This window comes from Elgaria multicarinata, chromosome 23 (genome assembly GCF_023053635.1).
Source record: "Elgaria multicarinata webbii isolate HBS135686 ecotype San Diego chromosome 23, rElgMul1.1.pri, whole genome shotgun sequence".
NCBI classification, from domain to species: domain Eukaryota; kingdom Metazoa; phylum Chordata; class Lepidosauria; order Squamata; family Anguidae; genus Elgaria; species Elgaria multicarinata.
The window spans coordinates 12,838,493-12,849,522 of NC_086193.1; the positions used below are offsets into that span (position 1 = coordinate 12,838,493).

General features: G+C 48.4%; 1 protein-coding gene across 1 annotated transcript; it reads left to right on the plus strand.

Moving 5' to 3' along the window:
* The first annotated feature begins 2,578 nt into the window (after positions 1-2,578).
* UBA52 (ubiquitin A-52 residue ribosomal protein fusion product 1) lies at positions 2,579-9,939 on the plus strand. Its single transcript, XM_063147166.1, has 5 exons — positions 2,579-2,678; positions 5,660-5,781; positions 7,711-7,797; positions 9,128-9,230; positions 9,730-9,939. The coding sequence occupies exons 2-5, from the start codon at positions 5,679-5,681 to the stop codon at positions 9,821-9,823; spliced, it is 387 nt and encodes a 128-aa protein (XP_063003236.1). The 5' UTR covers positions 2,579-2,678; positions 5,660-5,678; the 3' UTR covers positions 9,824-9,939.
* The last annotated feature ends 1,091 nt before the right edge of the window (positions 9,940-11,030 follow it).

The following is an 11,030-nucleotide window of genomic DNA, read 5'->3' on the forward strand; positions in this document are numbered from 1 at the left end:
TGCTCACCCCGGGCGATCGACAATATCTTCGCTAATAACGAATGGTTGGAGTTTTCTTTAAATCTGCTACCATTTCGCCTCTGCCAAAACAACTGGTGCAGTGTAAGGGTTCAAGTGTTCGACTAGCAGCAAGGAGAGCTGTGTTCGAATCCTTGTGTCTCTGCAAATGTTTATGAACGGTCTCTGGCCTGTCACCATCTCTCAGCCTAACCTACCTACCAGGTTGTCTGTAAGGATGAAAGAAGGGAGGTCTGTGAAGAAAGCTCCACAGAGCCAGGGCAGGTTCAAAATGCAATACATCTCACACACATGCACACTGAAAGCTTGCAGTTCACAACACATGCTCAGAGGGACTCAGCCTTCACAGTACAGGTAGTGTGACCCTGTTGAAAGGAGGACAGGGCTCCTGCAACTTGAACAGTGGTATAGAAAAGGGAATTTCAGCAGGTCATTTGTAGGCATGCAGCACCAGGTGAAATTCCCTCTTCATCACAACCGTTAAAGCTGCAGGAGCCCTGCCTAGCATGAACAGTTCCAAAAGAGGGCAGGGCTCCTACATCTTTAACAGTGGTATAGAAAAAGGAATTTCAGTAGGTGTTGTTCGTATGCATGCAGCACCTGGTGAAATCCACTCTTCCTCACAACTGCTAAAGCTGCAGGAGCTCTGCCCTCTTGACCAGATCCAAAAGGCCTTTATTTCAGAATCATGAGGACTAGAATGTTGCTTTATTTTTAGGGGAAGCGCCATAGCCGTCCATTGCTGTAGCATGCTAAGCGCCCCAGGCTCAGATTGGGATCTCAATTTCGCCTTTTTTTTTAGAGCGAAGGAACAATAGGTTGGAGTCAGCCACAGCTAGCGGGACCCTAAAGTGGCACTGCCCGAGATTTCCACCTTGCCCCCAAATCACAAGCAGGTTGGCTCCAAAGCCAAGGTGGCAAATATATACATAATAGGTATTTCTAGTATCTCCGTTAGGAATTACTGCAAAAGCAAAAAAATGAGCGATTGAAGGTGCTCTCTGCTGGTTAAGAGTGGAAGAACAGCCCTGTTGGGTGAGATAACAAGAGCCCCGAGTCTGGATCAGACCAAGGGTCCGTCTAGTTCACACAGTGGCCCGTCAGCTGTCGACCAGGGACCAGCAAAGCAGGACATGAATGCAACAGCACCCTCCCGCCCATGTTCCCCAGCAACTGGTGCACACGGATACTGGAGGGAGCACAGAGCCATCAGGGCTAGGAGCCATGGATCGCCTTCTCCTCCTCCAGGAATTGATCCAACCCCCTTTGAAAGCCATCCAAATTGGTGGTCCTCATTACATCTTGTGGGAGTGAGTTCCACAGTTTAGCTGTGCGCTGTGTGAAGAAGTCCTTCCTTTCATCTGCCCTGAATCTCCCACCAATCAGCTTCATGGAATAATGATCCCCGTTGGGTTCTAGTATTATGGGAGAGGAAGAAAAATGTCTTCCTTTCCACATCATGCAGGCTGGGGATTATGGAGATTGCAGTCCAATGCATGGGGGGGAAGAATGGACCTGCTGGCTGGGGTTATGGGAACTGCAGTCCAATGCATGGGAGGCAGAATGACCATGCTGGCTGGGGGTTATGGGAATTGCAGTCCAATGCATGGGGGGGAGAATGGACCTGCTGGCTGGGGGTTATGGGGATTGCAGTCCAATGCATGGGGGAAAGAATGGACCTGCTGGCTGGGGATTATGGAGATTGCAGTCCAATGCATGGGAGGCAGAATGACCATGCTGGCTGGGGGTTATGGGAATTGCAGTCCAATGCATGGGAGGCAGAATGACCATGCTGGCTGGGGGTTATGGGGATTGCAGTCCAATGCATGAGGGGGGGGAGAATGGACCTGCTGGCTGGGGGTTATGGGAATTGCAGTCCAATGCATGGGGGGAAGAATGGACCTGCTGGCTGGGGGTTATGGGGATTGCAGTCCAATGCATGGGGGGAAGAATGGACCTGCTGGCTGGGGGTTATGGGGATTGCAGTCCAATGCATCTGGGGCCCTTCAGGCTGGGAAAGGCTGGTCATTGTGGGTTGGTGCGTGTGTTGAGGGTGGACTTGCACGATTGCCAACACATGCAACGTTTCGAAACGTTAGAACACGCACGCACCCTCCACCAAGGCCACCGCACATACACAAACCAGTACATAACAATTTTTTAAAATTGCATTTTTCCTGGGGTTTGGGAGAGCAGAAGCACCTGTCTTTGCTAGGGAAGGGGGATCTGTCCCCTGCATTCCCCCATTAATTTTTTATAAGCAGCTCCCCCCTTTTGCCCCGGGGGGGGGGCAGGTTGTGTGTAGGGGGGTGGGGGTGGGGGTGGGGGGTGTTTAATTTATTTTTTAAAAAAACACTCCCCACTGAACCCGGAAACGCCCCGCCCGCAGCGCCCCCCTCTGCCTCTCCCTCTGTCCTCCCTGCTTCTATGCTCCTAAGGAACCGCTTGGGGCGTGCGTGCGTGACGACGCGCTGCGGGCGGAGGAGGGAGGGAGGGAGGGAGGGAGGAGCGTCGCCGACGTCATGGCGACCTGGGCGACGTCTATGACGCTGGGTGGGCGGGGCGCTGAAGAGGCGGAAGTGGGGCCTTGTTTCCGCTTCCGGCCTGGGGCGCGTTCTCTTTCCGTTGGGCGAAGAGAGGCGGCAGGAGGCGCGTGGAGGGTGGGTGGCGCGCCAGGGGCCCCGCTCTCGGACGCCGGGGTCCCTTTCCCGGCCTTGGGGGGCGGACGGGGAGGGGGATGAGGGGGAGGGAAATGGGGGGGAGGGGGGCAGAGGAGGGGGGATGAGGGGGAGGGAGGGAAATAAGGGGGGGCAGGGGAGGGAGGGGGGAAAGGGGAGGGAGAGGGAAGAGAGAAATATATATATATATAATGGGGAGGGGAGGGGAGGAGGCGGAGGGAGGGGGATTGGGGGAGGGGAGGGGGCGGAGGGAGGGGGATTGGGGGAGGGAAATGGGGGGGAGGGGGCAGAGGAGGGGGGAGGGAGAGGAGATGAGGGAGGGGGGATGAGGGGGAGGGAGGGAAATGAGGGGGGGCAGGGGAGGGAGGGGGGAAAGGGGAGGGAGAGGGAAGAGAGAAATATATATATATAATGTGGAGGGGAGGGTAGGAGGCGGAGGGAGGGGGATTGGGGGAGGGAAATGGGGGGGAGGGGGCAGAGGAGGGGGGAGGGAGAGGAGATGAGGGAGGGGGGATGAGGGGGAGGGAGGGAAATCAGGGGAGGGAGGGGGGAAAGGGGAGGGAGAGGGAAGAGAGAAATATATATATATATATAATGGGGAGGGGGATTGGGGGAGATATATATATATATAATGGGGAGGGGAGGGGGAGAGAGAGAAATATATATAATTATAGTCGGGGAAGTTCTGTCTTCCTCTCTCTATAAAGTTATTTCGCATTATCTATAGAGGCAGGGAGGAAGCAGGCATAAAATGTGTGGTTTATCTGTGTCTAGCTAGCTAGCTAGATAGATATAGAAAGAAAGAGAAATATATAGGTATATAATCCAGAGGGAGAGGCGGGTAACCAATAAATATATTATTATATATTATAAATATAATAAATCTGGGAAGTTCTGCCTTCCTGTATAAAATGATCTTGCATGATATATAACCATTCTCTTTCTTGTGTATGTGCAAGATGATAATAATAATAATCTGGTCCTCCATCTATGTTAATGGCTTATAATTTTGCCGTGTGTTTGGAAACGTTTAGGATTTATTGATTTATTTTGTACGTTTCTTTTCCTAGGTTTTGCAATGCATGTTTTAAACTATGTTAAGGCCATCTTGAGGCCCAGTATTGGGCAAAAGGCGGGAGACAAATAAATATAATAATATTATTTTGTACAGGGAGAGAGAGAGAGAGAAATACTCCCTTTGAGTATATATATATATAGAGAGAGAGAGAGAGAGAGAGAGAGAGAGAAAGAATTTCTATATACATATATCCTTTGCATATGTGAATAGTTATATGTGCAGGGAGAGAGATCTGATAGAGGGAGAAATAAATATTTATATATGGAAAGTTCTGCCTTTCTGTATGAAATGAATTTGCATATCTTTCAGGAGAGAGATCATTTCTCATATTTGTATATATATAGTGTATGTGAATAGTTATATATACAGGGAGAGAGATCTATGTGTAGATATATGTGTGTGTGTGTGTGTAGTCTGGGGAGTTCTGCATTTCTGTGAAATACACACACATATATATATATATATAGAGAGAGAGAGAGAGAGAATTTCTATATACATATATCCTTTGCATATGTGAATAGTTATATGTACAGGGAGAGAGATCTCGTAGAGAGGGAGAAATAAATATATATATGGAAATTTCTGCCTTTCTGTATGAAATGATCTTGCATATCGGAAGAGAGAATTTCATATATGTATATACATAATTTGTGTATGTGAATATATACAGGGAGAGAGATCTATGTATGTATATATATATAGAAGGAGTGTGTGTGTAGTCTGGGGAGTTCTGCATTTCTGTAAAATTATATACACACTTTATTTCTTTATTACGTTTTTATACCGCCCAATAGCCGAAGCTCTGGGCGGTTCACAAAAGAGAGAGAGAGTATGAGTCAATTTTATTTATATATTTGTGTATGAGAATATATGTATGGGGAGAGATTGATCTCAGGGAGAGGGGGAATATGAATATAACAAGTATAGTGTGTATACCCATGTGTGTACATATAGATATAGGTTGATATAGATGAAAAAAGTAAGGGAAAAGTTCTGTCTTCCTATACACATAATTTACCTTGCACATAATATGTGTGTGTCATACATGTACACACACGTGCACACACACAATAAGAGATACATTAATTTAGTATTTTCGAAATAGGCTTAGAGCTATATGTGCTGCTTTTCTCTCTGTATATATTGTGAATGTGTATATATAGGGTGGAGAAATTTCAGTAGATACATACGTATATAGAAGTTTGTGTGTGGAGAGAGAGAGAACAAAACTGCAAAGTTTTGACTTATAAAACGATCTTGCATATATATTCTTCCTCCCTTTTTCTAGCATGTGTATATAATATGCCAGATCATTTTAAATGGAGAGACAGAATGTTCCAGGCTTAGTTAAGGGCAACCCCTTGAACTTAGTGGGACAAGTTAAGTATTAGTAAGTATGTGTTTATTTATTGTATGTGTATCTATAGAGAGAGAGGGGGGATTATTTTGTATCAAGAGATATGTTACATGTAGTCAGTGTATAGAAAGAGTAACTGGTTTAGGGTTATACATCCTGCTTTGCGGGCCACTGGAGACAGAGTGCTGGACTAGACGGACCCTCGTCCTAATCCATCAGGGCTCTTCTGCTGTCCTTACATTTGCTTAACCTTGGAGAGGATAACATGTGGTTTTCCAGATATTTTGGCCTACAACCACCATGAACCCTCATCATTGGCTGTGCTGGCAGGAATTGTAGGCCAAAACATCTGGAAGCCTGCAGGTAGATCTGTGGCTTAATTAGTGAGTGGTCGTTTAACATTATAACGTAGAGCCCTGGAGTTAACCTCTGCCATGAACCCCCTCGGCCTCAGCTTTCCTCATCTGTAAAATGGAGGTAATAATGCTGACGGTTTTAATTGCTGCTCCTCTTCCAACTCTCCACCAGGTGACTCTCAGCTGCCACAATGCAGATCTTCGTGAAAACCCTGACGGGCAAAACCATCACGCTCGAGGTGGAGCCCAGTGACACCATCGAGAACGTCAAGGCAAAGATCCAGGATAAAGAAGGTGTGCAGTGACCCCCCCCCCACCTTTAGTGCCACCTGACCGAGAAACTTGCGTGCATCGAGTAGGAGAAAAACAGGGAGCTTGTATTGGGGATTTGCCAGCGTTCTGGTGCTACCACCGAAAGGGCCCTGCTCTTCATGGGAGTTGAAACTGGCTTCCTTGTTCATTGGCTTTCGAAGTAGAAACTCACTAGCTGAGATTGAGCTTGAGGGTGGGTGTTGATATGTGCTGATAGGAAGCTGTCTAGGCTGCGTGGGGCTTTTTTATTATTTTGAATATTAAATTACAAAACAAATTGTGAAAAAGAAAAGAAATGTATTCATAGGAATATCGTTTTTTCCATCACTTAAAAAAAAATGGGTGGGAGAGTTATTCATAAGTTTCAAGAAAAACAGACCGTAGAACCATGTATTTATCCACTCGCAAGTCTCGCCTGTTTAACACCGGTTCAAATGTTGATAGCGTTGTTAAGTCCTCGATCCATTGAATTATGGGAGGTGAGCATTTCTCCTTCCAGCGTCATAGTATAAGTTCTTTAGCTTTCATAAGGGTTCTGAAAATCCATTTGCACTGATCCTGGGTTAACTTCCAAGAAGCTGGTAGGTAGTTTAGGAGGACGCGCACGTCGTTCCATATTAAAGACGGTTCCAGTACAAAGTTTATCCTTATTATAACCTCCTCCCAAAAGTGGGCTGCGAGGGGCTTTCTAAACCAGACCTGACAACTTGATTCGGTGTCGTAGTGTTCAATAACCTCCCATCAGTAGGGTTCTGAATAAAAGGAAAAGTTGCCTTGGACAGAACACTTTCAAGGGAGGAAAACCTACCATCTATTGCGAGATGGGTGTGACTGTTATTTAAACACACTGGTGCAGCAGTCCGCGCTGTTCTGGTGACTTACAGGCATTATTGATTCCAGCAGTCAAACTGGAAGTTCAGTCATTTTAGACTCCTGCCCTCAAAGATAGTTTGGGCTACAACTCCCACTGGTCCTGATCCGTTTGCTGTCCCATAACATCCTTCACACAGTGCAGAGTTCGACAAGATGGCCAGCAATTGCGATGGCTTTCAAAGGGGGGGGGGACAGATAAATTCCTGGAGGAAAAGGCGATCAGTGGTAACTAACCCTGATGGCTAAGTGCCACCTCCACTTTCAGAGGCAGTAAGCTTGTGTAACGTTAGTTGCTGGGGAACATAGAATCATAGAATAGCAGAGTTGGAAGGGGCCTACAAGGGCATCTAGTCCAACCCCCTGCTCCGTGCAGGAATCCGCCCTAAAGCATCCCTGACAGAGGGTTGTCCAGCTGCCATCTGTGTGGGAGAGCCCACCACCTCCCTAGGTCACTGGTTCCATTGTCGTACTGCTCTAACAGTCACGAAGTTTTTCCTGATGTCCAGCCAGAATCTGGCTCCCTGTAACTTCAGCCTGTTTTTCTGCGTCCTGCACTCTGGGAGGATCGAGAAGAGATCCTGGCCCTCCTCTGTGTGCTGGCCTTTTACGTATTTGAAGAGGAGCCTCAATCTCCTCTTCTCCAGGCTGAACACGCCCAGTTGTTTCAGTCGCTCTTCATAGGGCTTTGTTTCCAGACCCCTGATCCTCCTGGGTGCTGTGGGTTTCCTATGGGCAGCTGGTTGGCCCCTGTGTGGACAGAGTGTTGGACTAGATGGACCCTTGGTCTGATCCAGCATCAGGGCTCTTCTTATAAAAACTGCTCTATAGAGTTAATGGTCTTATGCCATTAGATGTCTAGCAGGGGGTGGTACTGGGACTTGTAGTCACATCTGGACAGCATTACATCAGGAAAAGCTGACAGAATATTTTAATGTCGATGGTTGTTGCTATGCACACAAGAAAAACTCTTGCCTCCCTATCTGCCCCGGGCACAGAAGATGCCTGCTGACTCCCGTGTGCAACACCTCTGCTTTGCAGGTATCCCTCCAGACCAGCAGCGTCTGATCTTTGCCGGGAAGCAGCTGGAAGACGGGCGCACACTTTCGGACTACAACATCCAGAAAGGTACGGTTCTGAGCCGGAGAGGTGCCCCCGTCCCCCGGTTGTAGGGGACAGCAGCTTCATTCCTGCTTGCAACTAGCGGGGAGAATGCGCCTAGTGCTGGAAAGGGAGGTGGCTGTAGCTTGACAGTAGAGCAGAAGCCTCCAGGTTCAATTCCCGCCGTCTCCAGGGAGGGCTAGGAAAGAATCCTGCCTGAAAGCCAAGAGACCCTCTGTGGTCAGTCAATGGCTCAGTTCAGACAACACGTTTCTCAATGGTGTTTTTAGAAAACGGCGGAGTTTTTCCGCCACTGTTGAGAAACGTGTTGCCCGGCGGGGCCCCTCCACCCCACAGTGGACAGTGTTTTTTGGAAAACCGCTCTGAATATCCATTCCGTGTGGAGCAGAGTTCCTGCACAACCGTTGTGTGGCGGGCTCCGTGGAGTTTCCCGTTGCGTTGACTTTTCCCACCGGCTACAGAGTTCCCTGGCAAGAGTGGCGAAAGGAGCACGTGCCGCTCTAGGAGAGCTGCTGGGATTGTTTCTTTGTTTTTTACATTTTTATATTGCCCGGTAGCTGAAGCTCTCTGGGCGGTTCACAAAAATTAAAATCATGAAGAGCATCAAAAAACGGTCAACAATCTAAAAACACAAATACAAACTATAATATGAAAAGCACAACCAGGATTAAAACCACACAGCAAAAATTGATACAGGTTAAAATATGCAATTAAAACAGCAGAGTTTAAATTTAAGTTGAATTAGGTGTTAAAATACTGAGAAAATAAAAAGGTCTTCAGCTGGTGACGGAAGGAGTACAGTGCAGGCGCCAGGTGGACCTCTCTGGGGAGCTCGTTCCACAGCAGAGAAGCCCACCTGCCTCACTTCATTGGGCAGGGGCTCGCAGAGAAGGACCCCTGTGGATGATCTTAAGGTCTGGGCAGGCACATATGAGAGGAAGTGTTCCTTCAGATAGCCTGGCTCCGAGCCGTTACTGGCAGCCAATGAAGTTGTAAAAGGACTGGCATGATGTGGTCTCGCTGGCCAGTCTGCTAGTGTTTTGTGCCAGCTGAAGTTTCCAGACCGTTGTCAAAGGCAGCCCCGTGTCTATAGCATTGCAGTAATCCAAACGAGAGGTTATCAGAGCTGTTGCAGCAGCCATTTTGCAGCAATGGCTGATGGGATACTGTCGGGAGGACAGGGGGGTGGAGAGAGGGCGGGGCATCAGGAGAGAGGCGTGCGCTTCCCAGGTCCCAGAGACGCGTTGGTTTCCTAGGCTGGCTCCTCTCCCCCCCCCCCCCCGCTCTGCTTCTTGGGCGGCGGCTGATTGCGCTCTCCTCTGTCCCCCCTTGCCAGAGTCCACCCTTCACTTGGTGCTGCGTCTCCGTGGAGGGATCATCGAGCCGTCCCTTCGCCAGCTTGCCCAGAAGTACAACTGCGACAAGATGATCTGCCGCAAGTATGTGTGGGCCGTGGGGTGGTGGGAGGGACGGGGCAGAGTGCTAAAAAGGAAGTGGGGGCGTCCGGCCATCCTGGGCGGGGAGGAGGGAGTGTGTCGAAACGAAGCAATAAGGGCCCGGTGGTGTTCATGGCCAAGTCCTCGCGAGGGCAAGGAGTCTTTTAAAACCTGCTAGAGCTCAATCTAAAGCACTAGAACCCAGCAGGGTCGTCCCATGAAGCTGATGGGCGGGAGATTCAGGACAGATCAAAGGAAGGGCGTCTTCACACAGCGCAGAGTTGAACTGTGGAACTCCCTACTGCGGGATGTGGTGATGGCCACCAGTTTGGATGGCTTTAAAAGGGGGTTGGATAAGTTCCTGGAGCATAGAATCACAGAATAGTAGAGTTGGGAGGGGCCTATAAGGCCATCGAGTCCAACCCCCTGCTCGATGCAGGAATCCACAGAAGGTTTTGGGGGGGAAATCTCTGCCTCACGCCCGTGCGTTTTCCCTGTCCAGGTGCTACGCCCGCCTGCACCCCCGTGCCGTCAACTGCCGCAAGAAGAAGTGCGGCCACACCAACAACCTGCGTCCAAAGAAGAAGGTGAAGTAAAGAGTACGGCTGCATCGCTCCCTGCTACACCCCCACGGCTGCGCTGTTGCAGCGAAGTTCTCGGTCCCCGGGGTACTTTCCCCCGCCTGTTAGAATAAAACTTCCAGTGCACCAAGCGAGGGTGCTTTCGGGTCTTAATTTCCCACCTGTGTTGTGTTGTGTACTACATCAAGGGCCCTGGATCTTTATGGTGTTATTCCTAGGGATTGTGGGTCTGCCGTCCTCTTTCATGGTCTGAAACGGGGCCTTTTCTTCATCACGGTATCTCGGACAACAACTCCCAGCATTGCTTGCTGCAGCATGCTGGGAGATGTAGTCTACGTCTGGAGAGCGCCGGGTTGGGGGAAGCTGGCCTAAAACATCTGTGTGGGATACAGCCTACCAGGCCGCACAAAAAGAAAATATCAATTTTATTCTCTACACACGCACTGTAGGAGTAAGCTGCCTTGAACACAGTATTTATTTAAAACATTTCTTGGCCGCCTTTCAGGGCAGAGGCCCTCACAACAACAAAATACATGAAATATTAAAAAGTAATACAACATTAAACTATTAATAGCAATAAAAACATGTTCACAATTAAATAACGCAACAATCAAGCCAGCAGGGGCAACTATGGCAATAATAACAGTATATACATCATGCAAAGGCCATGGTAAAATTAAACGTTTTTTTAAGGCCGCCTTGAAAGGCTGCAAGGATGGTGCGTGGCAGACGTCTGATGTGAGTTTGTTCCTGAGGCTTGGGGCGGCCTGAAAGAAGGCCTCGTGTGGACCGGAGGAATACGATGGCGTGGGCTGGTCCATGAAGTCACGAAGAGTCGGAAACGACTGAACGAATAAACAACAAAAGAACCTTACAAATGCTTTGCAACTTAAAGATGCAGGAACCTGTCACATAATTCACAGAGTTCCGGCGTCTGGCTCCCTGCGTGGCTGACAATGCCTTCCTCATAAATACTCACACAGGTGGATTCTTCAGCAATAGAGTTTACTGAGGCATATAATATTAACGTTCCTTTACAAAATCTTCCTTGAACAACGAGAGACATACACACTACGATCATCAACGACCAGCAAGAAAAATATTCCATATGTGCATAGATATATATATACACACATACACATTTTATGCGCAGTATTATGACACAGTTTTATCATCCAATAATTCAATTAAGGGATGAGGCGAGAAATTCTTTCCTTATCTT